The sequence below is a fragment of the Chionomys nivalis genome, chromosome 1 (genome assembly GCF_950005125.1).
Source record: "Chionomys nivalis chromosome 1, mChiNiv1.1, whole genome shotgun sequence".
Lineage (NCBI taxonomy): Eukaryota > Metazoa > Chordata > Mammalia > Rodentia > Cricetidae > Chionomys > Chionomys nivalis.
Genome location: NC_080086.1, coordinates 36891391 through 36906256, shown reverse-complemented (window position 1 = coordinate 36906256; position 14866 = coordinate 36891391). Strand labels below are relative to the sequence as shown.

General features: G+C 42.1%; 1 protein-coding gene across 2 annotated transcripts in view; it reads left to right on the top strand.

The window, feature by feature from the left end:
- Positions 1-12: 12 nt before the first annotated feature.
- Fancd2 (FA complementation group D2) overlaps positions 13-14866 on the top strand; it is an 81498-nt gene continuing 66644 nt past the window's right edge. The window contains exons 1-8 of one of the 2 annotated variants that reach the window (XM_057769132.1): positions 13-73; positions 2184-2280; positions 7056-7196; positions 8301-8368; positions 8507-8610; positions 9031-9091; positions 10886-10938; positions 14583-14661. In XM_057769132.1, the coding sequence (XP_057625115.1) occupies positions 2217-2280; positions 7056-7196; positions 8301-8368; positions 8507-8610; positions 9031-9091; positions 10886-10938; positions 14583-14661 (570 nt within the window). In that variant the 5' untranslated portion in view covers positions 13-73; positions 2184-2216. Of the gene's footprint in view, positions 74-2183; positions 2281-7055; positions 7197-8300; positions 8369-8506; positions 8611-9030; positions 9092-10885; positions 10939-14582; positions 14662-14866 lie in introns of those variants that run through there. The other variant, XM_057769126.1, reaches the window with a different exon arrangement.

Genomic DNA, 14866 nt, shown 5'->3' with positions numbered 1-14866 from the left:
TTCGATGGCGTCGGAACGGCCGTCAGTCAGGCGGGAAAGTCGAAAGCTAAGGGAGGCGACTGGCGGCCTGCAGGTGAGTGGCGTCGCGTCCCTGCAGGCTACTGTTCAGGTCCAGGCCTAGGGCGGCCTGACGCTAGGACCCCGCGGTTCAGCCTCGGCCTTTTCATCCGCTCTGACACGGGATAACCCCTTAGGTCCTACCTTGCGTGGATCACATGACCAAGTGAGCAAGGCTTTTACCCCAAATCCTTTCAAAGGAGTAAGTTAAAGGCCTTTTAAGCTTTCTCGGAAGTTGGATAATGTCATTTCGAAGACAGACGGCTCTGATTTGCTTTAGTGTTTCCACCTGAACAATGGCTGTCAGGGGTTACATGTAGTAGGTAACGCACAGTAAGAAATTTTAACTTTCAGTGTTACACATTTTGGCTAAGATTTATTTAATGTGTATGTCTGTTTTGCCCTCATGTATTTATGTCCACCACGTGCATACAGGAACCTGAGGGGGTGCAGATCTCCTGGAACTGGAGTCACAACAGGAAGTTATGAGGCACTTACATGGGTGGGAACTGAACCTGGGTCCTCTGAAAGAGCTTCCTCTCCAGCCCTGGAACATAAACTCAGTAGAAACCGTTGTCATAAGTAAGAGTAAAGAACTGATGGGAGCACCGATGCTGGTTGGGTGGGCGGCCCATGCCTGTAGTCATAGCTTGGCCTGGGTGGAGGCAGGAGGACCAGTTGCTCATCAGCATTGGCTCTATGGGTTCCCGACCATACAGGGCCACTCAAGACCCTCACCGTGAAAAGAGCTAAAACAAAGAGCACAGATTCTAGGCGACATTTGGCCTTGTCTTAGAACCGAAAGTAAATTTTGAATGAATGAAACAAGGAGTGCAGATTCTGGAGTCAGAGCCAGAGCCAGAGTCAGAATCCCGGCTCTTCCCTGATCAGGTGGGTACCTGGCCGAGGTCAGCATGTGAGAAATAAGTGGATTATAATTAAAACACTTAAGACGGAGTTTTTGTTTTGTTTTTAAGACAGGGTCTCACTGTATATCTGTAGCTGGCCTAGAATGTAACTGGTCACTATACAGACCAGCCAGTCCAATCTACATGGTGAGGCCCTGTCTTAAAAATAAACAGGTGCTGGAGAAGTAGCTCAGTGATTAAGAGCACTTGTTGCTCTGCAGAGATGCGGGTTTGTTTCCCAGCACTCAGAGTGGCTCACAACCACTTGTAACTTCATTTCCAGGGGATCTGATGCCCTCTTCTGGCCTCTGTGGGCATCCGGTGTGCTCATGGTCCACGTATACAGTCTAATACAGTCAAATATTTCAAAGTAAAAAATGAAAATTACTGTCTTTGGCAGGAGAGTTCTTGCCTAGCATATGCAAGGCTATGGTGTTGAGGGGAAACAAGTGTTGAGGGAAATTGTCCCCGCTTTTCCTCGTCGCTCCGCCTATTGCTAGATTAACTGGCCTCACCCGCCCTCACAGTACCTCGTTTGTAGGGTTACTGTCTGTGTAACATTGCAGTTAGACAGATGTAGTTAAATACCGTAGAGACCTTGATATGCTGTAAGCTTCCCGAGAGCAGGGTTGATGCCTGTCTTGTCTGCAAGTTTGACACAGTACTGAAGTAATCAATTAGAGAGCAGGTGGACTGGGCTGAGTCGTGGTCTTGTGTCTCAGTTAAGAGCTATGGCTTCTTTAGCAACAGAGAAGTAGTCTGGTGAGCAACTTCGTCAATCGTAATGAGTCTTTCTCGTTCTGCCACGTGTCTCATGGCTGTTACCTCTACACCTGTACATCCTACTTGTTCTCTGTCTCCTGGCGCCTCTCCCTTCTTCCCAGAGTCCTCTCTATCCCCAAAGTCCCGCTTGTACCTCCTGCCTACCTATTGGCCATCCAGCTCTTTATTACACCAATCACAGCAATACACCTTCACACAGTGTACAAATATTCCACAACAACAAATATGTCTTGATATATTTATTGGACAACTGTAGAGCTAAAATGTGCTCAGCATTTAGATTTAGACAGTGTTAATGTGAAGACTCAAACCTTCTGCTTATGGATAGAACTGTTTTCAAAAGACTTCTTGTCTCTGTTTGTTAGTTCTTCTGGTGTTTGGGGTAAGCATTGTATCACTGGATACAACCCCTGGTTTTTTTTTTTTTTTCCTTAGGAAGTAATATAAGTATAGAAGACATTGGTCAAAATGGTTTCCAAAAGAAGACGGTCAGACTCTGAGGATAAAGAAAACATAACAGAAGATGCTACCAGTAAGTATCTAACCTTTTACTGTTACATTTGTATCACAGATATGTGAGATAGAAAAATATGCAAAATTCTTTTCAACTGCTGACGTCTGTCAAGGATTAGTGGAGAGAATACAGAGATTCTAGGAGATTAAGGATTGAGTTAATTCCCCCAAATGCCACTTAGGAGTTTTGGACCACCTCTGAGCCTCACTCTTTTTTTTTTTTTTTTTTTTAATATTTATTTATTTATTATGTGTACAGCATTCCTTCCATGTGTGCCCACAAGCCAGAAGGGGGCGCCAGGTCTTATTATAGATGGCTGTGAGCCACCATGTGGTTGCTGGGAATTGAACTCAGGACCTCTGGAAGAGTAGTCAGTGCTCTTAACCACTGAGCCATCTCTTCAGCCCTGAGCCTCACTCTTTACCATCATAAAAATAAGTATTATATACACTGGGTAGGTGACTGAGTGGTTAAGAACACTTGCTGCACTTGCAGGGGATCTGGGTTTATTTCCCAGCACCCACATGGCACCCCAAAATTGTCTTTAACTTCTATTGCAGGGGATTCAATGTCCTGTGACCTCAGAGGCACCATACATTCATGTGGTACATGTAGGTTCAGGTAGACAGTTATGCACATAAAATAAAAATAAATCTTTGCCAGGTGGTATTGGTGCACACCTTTAATCCCAGTACAAGAAAGGCAGAGGCAGGCAGATCTCTGTGAGTTCGAGACCAGCCTAGTCTACAAAGTTAGTTCCAGGACAGTCAGTGCTGTTACACAGTGAAACCCTGTCTCGAAAAACCAAAAATAAAGCCGGGCAGTGGTGGCGCACGCCTTTAATCCCAGCACTCGGGAGGCAGAAGCAGGCGGATCTCTGTGAGTTCGAGACCAGCCTGGTCTACAAGAGCTAGTTCCAGGACAGGCTCCAAAACCACAGAGAAACCCTGTCTCGAAAACCAAAAAAAAGTTCATAGCAGCATTGTTTGTAATAGCCAGAACCTGGAAACAACCTAGATGCCCTTCAATGGAAGAATGGATGAAGAAAGTATGGAATATATACATATTAGAGTACTACTCAGCAGTAAAAAACAATGACTTCTTGAATTTTGCATACAAATGGATGGAAATAGAAAACACTATCCTGAGTGAGTTAAGCCAGACCCAAAAAGAGGAACATGGGATGTACTCACTCATATTTGGTTTCTAGACATAAATAAAGGACATTGAGACTATAATTCGTGATTCTAGAGAAGCTAAATAAGAAGGTGAACCCAAAGAAAAACATATAAGCATCCTCCTGAATATTAACCTTCATCAGGCGATGAAAGAAGACAGAGACAGAGACCAACATTGGAGCACTGGACTGAAGTCTCATGATCCAAAGGAGGAGCAGAAGGAGAGAGAGCACGAGCAAGGAACTCAGGACCGCCAGGGGTGCACCCACACACTGAGGCAATGGGGATGTTCTATGAGGAACTCACCAAGGCCAGCTGGCCGGGGTCTGAAAAAGCATGGGACAAAACCGGTCTCGCTGAACATAACGGACAATGAGGACTACTGAGAACTGAAGAACAATGGCAATGGGTTCTTGATCCTATTGCACGTAATGGCTTTGTGGGAGCCCAGGTAGTTTGGATGCTCACCTTAATAGACCTGGATGGAGGTGGGTGGTCCTTGGACCTCCCACAGGGCAGGGAAACCTGCTTGCTCTTTGGGCTGAGGAGGGAGGAAGACTTGATTGGGGGAGGGGGTGGCGGGGAAGAGGCAGAAATCTTCAATAATTAATAAAAAAAAAAAAGAAAACCAAAAAAAATTTTAAAAAAAAAGAAAAACCAAAAATAAATGAGTGAATGAATAAATCTATCTTTACAAAAAATTATTACAGAAAAAGAAAAAATTATTACAGAATCATTATATAGATCCTAGAAGACAAAGAAAAGAAATCTTCACCCTAGAAAAGCAGCTGGGCCGGGCATGGTGAGACATGCCTTTAATCTCAGCACTTAGGAGGCAGAAGCAGAAGGATTACTGTGAGATTGAAGCCGGCCTGGTCTATATAATGAGCTGCAAATCTTAACTTGTCTTCTTTTACCCCTAAGAATGTTGTGCTATAATAGTGATAATATAAAGAAAAGTCATAGCCAGGCAGTGGTGGTTCATGCTTTAGTTCAAGCACTCAGGAGACAGGCAGGCAGACCTATGTGAGTTCAAAGCCTGCCTGGTTTACAGAGTAAGTTCCAGGACAGCTAGAACTGTTAAACAGAGAAACCCTGTCTTGGGGGGGAAAAAAAACAAAGAGAAAGAAAGAAGGAAGAAAAAAAAGTAAAGTCCTATCAAAGCAAGCAAGTCACTAGCAAAGAAATAGTGCTACTTTGACCAAATGACAGTTCAGCTGGCAAAGATGCTAAGAAGAGTTCTGGAAAGGAAGCTGAGGAATGGCTCAGCTAGTGAAGTGCTTGGCAAGCATGAGGACTCATGTGATCCCCAGAGCCTTGGAAAGGTGGTGGGTCCAGTTTTGTATTTGTAATCCTAGTGTTGAGGTGGTGGAGTCAGGAAGCTTGCTGTGGCTTGCTGGCCAGTCAACCTAAAATACGCAGCCCCAGTGAAAGACTGTTTCTGAAGTCAAGGTGAGGTAAAGGCATTTGTGCAGACCAGGCAACCTGAGTTCAGGTAGGAAAGAACTTACTCCAAACTTGTCCTCTGACCTCACCTTCATGGTGTACACATGTTTTTAGAAACACACACATATCTAAGTGAGTACAAATTTTTAAAAATCAAATTGGGTACCTCCTGAAGAATACTTGATGTTGACCTCTGGTCTAGACCGCACACACACAGTACATATAAAACTAGTTCTAAATTGCATTTTGCACTTGTTTGCGAGCCTTCTTGATTGGTTTCGTTTTTCAGATAGGGTTTCATATAGGCCATGTTGGCCTCAAAACTCACTTCCTGAGTGCTGGGATTCCAGGCATGCACCACCACAGCTGACTTCTACTGTCCTGTCAGCTAGCCTCCTACTCGATATCCAGTTGAACAACATTCCGAATCACTCGAACTCAAGGTTGAGACCCCTTTTCCTTCGTCAGCACTAGGGACTGAACCTAGGCCCTCAAACATGCTAGGAAGTGTACCACAGAGCTCCTGTCCTAGCCCTCTGTTTGCTTTGTATTTCTGCCACTAAATTTTTTACTCTGACCTCGAACTCAATTTTGTAGCCCAAACACATCTTGAACTTTATCGTTTTGTCTTGGCCTCCTGAGGAGCTACGATCACAGGCCTACCCCAGAGACCAAGCAGGAAAAGCTTGAGTTAGACAGAGAAATTCTAAATTTCTACAAGTCTCTTAGCAAAGGGATTGAAGAATATGAAAAATTGGTAAAAAATTTGAAATTGAAAAAGAATTTAGAAAATGGGTAAACAAACCAGCCATGTGGCATGTGCTTTAATCCCAGCACACAGGAAGCAGAGGCAGGCAGATCTCTGTGAGTTCCAGGACGGCGTGCTCTGTGTAATGAGTTTCAGGTTAGCCAGGGTTGCATAGTATAACCTTATCTTAAAACAAAAGTAAGCCGGTTGCACATCTTTAATCACAGCACTCGGGAGGCAGAGGCAGGATGATCTCTGAGTTCGAGGCCAGCCTGGTCTACAAGAGCTAGTTCCAGGATAGGCTTCAAAGCTACAGAGAAACCCTGTCTTGAAAAACAAAACAAAAGCAAAACTCCCAGAAAATAGGTGAATATAAAGGTCGTCCTTTGGAAATACCATTTCTAACAGAGAGACGGCTTCTGAGGGGCTGGAGATAGGGGTCAGTAGGCAGAGTACTTGCCTGGCACACTGGGTTCAATCCACAGTACTAGGAAAAGGGAGAGAAAAGTTTTTGAGGAGGAACTTGGGTTTTGTGCTCTTGGTGAGTAATAAGAAAACTGAATTTCTCATTCTGATTTTGACTACATAGAAAAAGAGTCAGAATTGCATCATAAAGGACAGACGTAGCTGTATTTTTTGGATTAAAGTCCCTGTTCTCTTGTTTATTATGTGGTGAAAGCCTTAGGATAAAACCCACCTGAGCTGTACTGAACCGGTGTGCTAAGAAGAGCCTGGCCTATTCTGTCTGACTTTGTGGACAGATCATCAGTTCTGAGATTTGGCATGAATGAAAATTGTTACCAGAAGGGTTTGTCAAAAGCTTCAGACTGTAGGGACCGTTCTTGGAATTTTGACTGTAGCTCTGGCGTGCAGTCCAGATTGTGCATTATAATAAACTATTCAGCGACTGCAGTGGGTGCTTGAGAGACAGCTCTCCTTTAGATTTTAGGTGGAAACTATTTCCATGGTTATTTTTGTTACAAGTGCATGGTGTGTGTGTGTGTGTGTGTGTGTGTGTGTGTGTGTGAGAGAGAGAGAGAGAGAGAGAGAGAGAGAGAGCGCTTTTGTTTTGTTTTTCGAGACAGGGTTTCTCTGTGTAGCCCTAGCCGTCCTGGAACTTGCTCTGTAGACCAGGCTGGCGTTGAACTCACAGAGATCCACCTTCCTCTGCCTCCCAAGTGCTGGGATTAAAGGTGTGCGCCATTTGCTGAATGCGGTTATATTTGGTGGTGGTTTTGTTCTGTGGAAGCTGCTGTTGCTGGAGATAGCTCATTTCACTGCAGCATAAATGTGACTGACTCTTAAGGACAATCAGAATTTCCTCTCAGAACATTTCGTCCTGGGTTTGTGTTTTAATCTTTGAATTTTTCTTATTTTTGTGGTCATATTCTTGAAGGTTTTATATTTGTTTGTTTTTCCAGAAATCATGAAACAACCCCTTTCCAAGCTGGCAAAAAAATCTCATGGTTCTCATGAAGTTGAAGAAAATGGCAGTGTCTTTGTAAGGCTTCTTAAGACATCAGGACTCACTCTTAAAACTGGAGAGAACCAAAATCAGCTAGGTAATATTCAAAGTGTATTTTTGAATTGCGTGAAAGTGCCAGGATTATCATGGATTTCCACAGCAGGGAAGGCGATGGGGATAGGAGGAGACTGCTTGTTAGAGGATGTGCTCGTGGCTTATTTATTTATTTATTTTGAGGCCATGCTTCTCTGTGTGGCCCTGGCCATCCTGGGACCCAGGCTCAAAGTCAGAGATTCAGCTGCCTCTGCCTCCTGAGTGCTGGGATTAAAGGTGTGTGCCACCGCAATCTATTCATGTTTCTGGTCTTTGTGTGGTGTATGTGTGTGTGTGCGCATACAATCTTAATATTTATATTTTAAGGCTTGACAAATAACTATTAGATAACTAATTTTTTTTTTATTTAGAAAAATCATTTGTGTGCTACTGGTAGTCCTTTGTTATATACACACACACGTGTATGTGTGCATCCAGGAAGCAAGTAGATCTGTATCAGAAGAAAATATGTTGAGCCTCTTGAGCCATATAAGGCTGGAAACATGTTTTTAGGGCATAGATACGTTTTCCTACTAAGTATATGACTGGTTATTTGTAGACCACTGGGTGTCTGACATCTACTAGATTAAATCTTTTATGCAGGTTTAAAAGTTTTGTCTGAAAATATTCTTTGTAGGGCTGGAGAGATAGCTTAGCAGTTAGTATATACTGTGCTTCCAGAGGACCAGAGTTCTACTCCCCGCAACCATGGCAGATGTGTGGAACTCTGGCTCCAGGCCAGAGCCTGAGTATATATTTTCACATAAAAATATTTTAAAAGGGGGGCTGGAGAGATGGCTCAGTGGTTAAGAGCATCGCCTGCTCTTCCAAAGGTCATGAGTTCAATCCCCAGCAACCACATAATGAGGTCTGGTGCCCTCTTCTGGCCTGGAGACATACATACAGATAGACTATTGTGTACATAATAAACAAATATTTAAAAAAAATATTTTAAAAGAAAGGAAGGAAGGAAGCAAAGAAAGGAAGAAAGAAAGAAAGGAGAAAAACATTCTTGGTGGCATCATCAGATGTGGATTTTGTCTTTAAGGAAGGAGGCTGTGATAGACATTCTACATCATGTTTAGAAGCTCTCCTTCCTTCCTCCTAGGTGTGGATCAGATAATCTTCCAAAGGAAGCTCTTTCAGGCCTTGAGGAAACATCCTTCTTATCCCAAAGTATGTATCCTCTCTGTGGTACTTTTGCTTTTGCCAGAAGTACTGTGGGATTAGGCTGTAAAGTTGAGTGGTTGATAACAAGTGTTCAACTGTAGAGCTTACCTTCTCTTGTCTTGGTTATACAATCTTCTTGTTTAGATAATAGAAGAATTTGTTAACGGCCTGGAGTCCTATATTGAGGACTGTGACAGTCTCAGGAACTGCCTGTTGTCTTGTGAGCGCCTGCAGGATGAGGAAGCAAGGTGTGGAGAGGAGGCTGTCTTCAGAAGTGCAGTCTGGCAGTAATTGGACTGGGCGTGGGAAATGGAGTTTTCTTTGTTTTATTATTTTTTTATAACTCTTTTACTCAGTTTAAATGTAACCTTAAAAATAATAAATTTGAGATTAGATGTTAAAGAACTTAAATGTTTGTTTTGAAGCAGGGTTTCGTGTGCAGCCCTGTGTGTACTGGAACTCCCTATATAGGCCAGGTTAGCCTCACAGAGGCTAACTTACAGAGAGCTGCCTCCTCTGAATACAGCAGCTAAAGGCTTCTGCTTTCAATTCAAGTCTGGCTTTGAGCATGATCATGAAGGGCTGTGTATTTAACCAGTTTTATGTAAAAAAGGTAGTAAAGCATTAACATAAACAAAACAGGTGCCAACTACCTCCCTGTTTTACAGCATGGGTGCATTTTACTCCAAGAGTCTCATCAAGCTACTTCTGGGGATTGACATTTTACAGGTGAGACTGCACCACCTTTCCTGAGAACATGATGGATGTTACTTGGGGAAACTAGCAGATAAGGGTTAGTTGGTTTGCAGCGACATGTCTGTAAATCATGTCTGTGTCATGGATTGTCCCTAGGCCGGTTGATCTGGCAGTCCTATTCATTTCCTCAGCATATGATTCTTGTTTATTTAAAAAAAATTCAAACTGGTGTCTGCCTGGCAGAAGTGAGTGGGGGTATGTGCTCGTGAGTACAGGTGGTGAGGTTGCCTGTGTTGGAGCCCCTGGAACTGAAGTTTCATGCAGTCATGAACTGCAGGACATGGGTTCTGGGAATCAAACTCGGGTTCTCTGGGAGAGCAGTGAGCATTCTTAACCACTGAGCCTTCTCTCCAACCCCCTACTCTCTTTAATTTATCGAGCAGCCAGTCCCTTAACATGTTTTATTTTTTTTTTTTAAAAGATTTATTTATTTATTTATTTATTTATTTATTTATTTATTTATTTATTATGTATACAACATTCCTTCAATGTATGCTTGCATGCCAGAAGAGGGCACCAGATTTTATTATAGATGACTGTGAGCCACCACGTGGTTGCTGGGAATTGAACTCAGGACCTCTGGAAGAGTAGTCAGTACTCTTAACCTCTGAGCTATCTCTCCAGCCCCCCTTAACATGTTTTAATGTTTCAGATTGAACAAAGCTGTATAATGAAAAATATCCTTCCCACCCATCCTCCCTTTTCCTCTTTCTTAGTTTCTTCTTCATATACTTTTTAATCTCTTATTTTTCTTTGGAAATCTTGAATATAATTCAATTCGCTATGTCAAAGAGGTCCATTTTTTATCTGAAGGGAAGACCTTTTTTGAAAACATAATCTTTTCAAGTCTGCATTTCATGGATTAATAGTTGCCATATTTCATAGTATCTGATTATTTTAATTTTCCTTAACAATCAATCTTTAATATTTTGGAATTCAAATTATTGATGTCTTTATATTCCAGCATTTTATATTAAAAATACACGGTATCTGCATGAACATTCTTAGGGGAGGGTACCACTCATATCATGATGTTTCCTCAAGAGTCTGGTGGGAGAGACATCTGACTTGTTATACATCTTCTAATCATTATTATTATAGATGATAAAGTAAACCATCTACTGATGAAATAATTCTAGGGTTTAATGTGGTTTCATAAAAACATGTTGACAATAGATATATTCACAAATCTCAGATTCAGGATTGCCTCTTTGCTGACTTTGCTATTTTTCCCCCGGAGTCACCTCCAGGTAGAATTTGTCCTCTATTTTATCCAATCCTCTCAGGTAAATCTTATGCTTTGTGGTTAGGTGTAGTGCTGTCTTAATTAGAAGCCGCTGTTGTTACAAACCTCTTAGGAAGCCTTTTTTTTTTAATTAATTTTTTTTAAAAGATTTATTTATTTATGCAATATCCTGCCTGTAGGCCAGAAGAGGGCACCAGATCTCGTTATAGGTGGTTGTGAGCCACCTCGTGGTTCCTGGGAATTGAACTCAGGACCTCTGGAAGAGCAGTCAGTGCTCTTAACCACTGAGCCATCTCTCCAGCCTCTTCTTTTGCCTTCTCTACATTGCCATCTGTATGTATTTTCTCCATTAAACCCAGCTTACTGAACTCTTCAGTGTCGTAGTAGCATTTTAGAGTACCATCTAGCCACTGGCCTGATGTTGTACCAGCAGGCCTGCTTGCCATTTTGACCTGATAGCTAATATATTTCTGTTTTGTGTTTTAAAACCATTGCCTGACTATGCATGCCTTCTCTTTTAGCCTGCCATTATCAAAATGTTATTTGAAAAAGTGCCACAGTTTCTTTTTGAAAAGTAAGTAGAATTATTCCGAAATGTTGAGTGTACATTGATGCTTTTAGGACTCTCTGGAAAGTTTCATCTGAGATGCCCTATGGTCATGTTTAACATGCTAGGTTCCTGATCATCTGTTACTTCACTTCATAAATACTAAGATCGTTGTTAAAGCAGCTGGGCGGAGGTGGTGCACACTTTTAATCCAGCACTTGCAGGGCAGAGGCAGGTGGAGTTCCAAGATTCCCAGATAGAGAAGGCTACACAGAGAAACCCTGTCTCAACCAAAAAAAAAAAAAAAAAAAAACAAAAAACAAACAAAAAAAAACTGTTAAAATAATTAACACATGTGCTTGTATGTATGATGGTTCTTCCTAGAAGGGCACATAATACTCTGGCAGTAGTGGCCAGTTGGCAGAGTCTTTGCCTTTTTTTTTTTTTTTTTTTTTTGAAAGTGTATGTGTACCACTTATGTTTTAAAATTACTGTGTTGGGCCTGGAGAGATGGCTTAGCAGTTAAGAGCTCTGGCTGCTCTTGCAGAGTATTGGAGTTTAGAGTTCCAGCACCCACAGAGCAGCTCCATTTGTAACTCCAGCTCCGGGAATCTGATGCCCTCTTCTGGCCTCCAAGGGCACTGCATGCACATCGTGCTAAGACACCCATGCAGATGAAATAGCCATATATAAAATAATAAGTAAATATTAAAAAAAAACTGTCAGGAAGGAAAACTACCTGCCTAATATAAAATGACATAAGCATGAAATCTCAAGTATAGAAACGTCAAAGATGTAAATATTCAATTTCATTAGCAAAGGAAGAAATTTAAAATAAAACATGGGGCTGAGTGTGGTTGCACATACCTTTAATCCCAGCACTAGGGAAGGCAGAGACAGGAGGTTCTATGAGTGCAAGGCCAGCCTGGTCTTCAGAGAAAGTTCCAGGATAATCAAGTCTACACAGAGAAACCCCGTCTTGAAAAAACAGATAAATTAGTAAAAAGTTGCCATGCACCTGGATGTGTAGGTCAGTTGGTAGAATCCTTGCCAGGCCTGAAGACCTGAGTTTGAGTCCCATGACTGTAGGTATCTCAGGACTCCAGCAACAAAGGCAGGAGGATCAGAAACTCAAAGTCACCCTCAGTTACTCCAGCCCAAGACACATAAGACCCTCTCTCCAAAAAGAAAGAAAAAATATCAAGTGTATTTTCCCTACACCCAAAAAGTTTTTGTTATGTATATGTTGTAAATGACTATATATAAATCAATCATTGTGAAAAGCAATTAAAGTGTATGTCTTAAAACCTTAGATTTATATCTGATGGCTAGACATGGTGGCATGTGTTTATAATCCTAGCACTTAGGAAGAAGAGAAAGGAAGATGAGGATTCAGGTCATAGTGAGTGAGTTCCTGGCTAGTCTGGGCTATGCTATGAGACCCTGTCTCGCAGTAACAAAAAAATAATCTTTAATTCCAGCACTTGGGAGGCAGAGGCAGGTGGATCTCAGAGTGCTCAAAGCTGGCTAGAGCTATATAAGGAAACAATGTCTCAAAAACAAAACAAGCATATTTTCTTATTAAGAGTTTATTTTAAGCCGGGTGGTGGTGGCGCACGCCTTTAATCGGGAGGCAGAGGCAGGCGGATCTCTGTGAGTTCGAGACCAGCCTGGTCTACAAGAGCTAGTTCCAGGACAGGCTCCAAAACCACAGAGAAACCCTGTCTCGAAAAACCCAAAAAAAAAAAAAAAGAGTTTATTTTGTTTTTTGTTTGTTTGTTTGAGACAGTCTTATGTAGTCCATATTGGCTTATAACTTGCTATATGGTTAAGATTGATCTTGCACTCCTAATCCTGTTTCTATCTCCCAAGTACCAAGATTGCAGGTGTTTGCCATTATGTTTGTTAAATTTATTAACTTTTTTTTTTTTTTTTGGTTTTTCGAGACAGGGTTTCTCTGTGGCTTTGGAGCCTGTTCTGGAACTAGCTCTTGTAGACCAGACTGGTCTCAAACTCACGGAGATTCACCTGCCTCTGCCTCCCAAGTGCTGGGATTAAAGGCGTGCGCCACCACCGCCCGGCTAAATTGATTAACTTTTTCCCCCCATTTTCTCCAAAAAGTATTTCTCTGTTTCTCTGACTGTCCTGGAACTCCTTCTCTAGTCCAGGCCGATCTTCAGTTCAGAGATCTGCCTGCCTTTGCCTTCTAAGTGCTAGGATTAAAGGGCATATGCTACCACTGCTTAGCAATTTTATTATCTTTTTTAAAAAGTCACTTACACTTGGTATGATGCCATATGGCTGTAATTCCAGTGCTCATGAGGCAGAGCGAACAGATCTCTTGAGTTTGAGGCCAGTCTGTCTATTGCAAATTCTAGGCCACCCGGGTTTGTACAATGACACCATATCTCAAACAAACAAAAGAGTCACTGTGTGACTGTGCAAGTGATGCCGCCACTAATGTCCTTGCTGGGTAAACATGAGGGCCCGAGTTTCACCCCTAAAACACATGTTAAGAAACTGGACATGATAGTGTGAGCCTGTAATCCCAGCACTGGCAAGGCAGAGACAAGATCCCTGGGACTTGTTGGCTATCTACTCTAACTGCATTGGTGAGTTCCAGGTTCCATGAGAGAATCTTGCTAAATATGATGGAGTAATTTAAGAAGACAGCTGATGTTGACCTCTGGCCTCCATGTGTATACACACACACACACACACACACACACACACACACAAGTCACATTATTTTTAAGAGATGAGTATTATCTCTTCTTCCTAGCCATGGCCACTATTGCCGCTATTTTAGTCACTTTTTACAAAGCACTGTGACCAAGGCAACTTATTTGTGGCTCGCAGTTTCACAGATAGTCATGAGTTCATACATCATGGTAGGAACATGGGAGCTGGTAGGCAGGCAAGATGTTGGAGCAGCAGCAGAGAACATGCATCCTTTTCTGAAAGTTGGAGTCAGAGGAGAGCTAACTGGGAATGGCATGGACTTTTGAAACCTCGAAGCCAACCCTCAGTGACAACTCCAACAAGGACAAACCTAGTCCTTACCAGACAGTTCCACCAACTAGGGACCAAACATTCAGATATGTGAGCCCATTGTCATTCAAATCACCACAGCACTGTTAACAGTATTTCCTTTTAGTCATCTTTTTCATCAATATAGGCATGTCTGGGTTATTTATTCATTTATTTTGTGCGTTTGGTTATTATGCCAATGTGTATGTCTGTGCACCGCATGCATGCCTGGTGCCTGTGGAGGCCAGGAGAGGGTAACACATCCCCTGATACTGAATTACAGATGGTTTTTATCACCATATGTTTGCTGGGAGTTGAACTTGGGTCATTTGGAAGACGGCTCTTAACTGCCAAGTTGTCTTTCCAGTCCCTCTTTGTTTTGATAATCACATTCATGTCTAACACGGGCCTATAACTAGTAATTGTATAGTATTGTTTATTGACTGGCTGAAGAATTCTGTGCAGTATTACAGTTTTCTGTTGTCTAGTCAGGAATTGGTGATGCAGCTTAGTAGTAGATTATCTGTTCAGCATTTGTGAATCCCTAGAACCAAACAAAGAAAAACAAAATTGACATGGGGAGAGGGGCAGAGGGAAGGGAGAGACAAACAACTCAGTCCCTTTTCATTCTGACATTTCAGTGAGAGCAGTGATGGAATCAACATGTCCCGACTCATAATCAATCAACTAAAATGGCTGGACAGAATTGTGGATAGCAAGGTAGGTTTGGGGGCTTTATCAATTTAAAAGGTTTTTTACGACTGGGAATGGTAGCGTGTGCCTATAATCACAACAGTTGGGAAGGAGAGGCAGGCTGATTTCTGTGAGTTTGAGGCCAGCCTGGTCTACATAGTGAAACCCTGTTTAGACAACAAACTGAAATCTTAGTCAGGAATGGTGGTACATGACAATAATCTGAGCATTT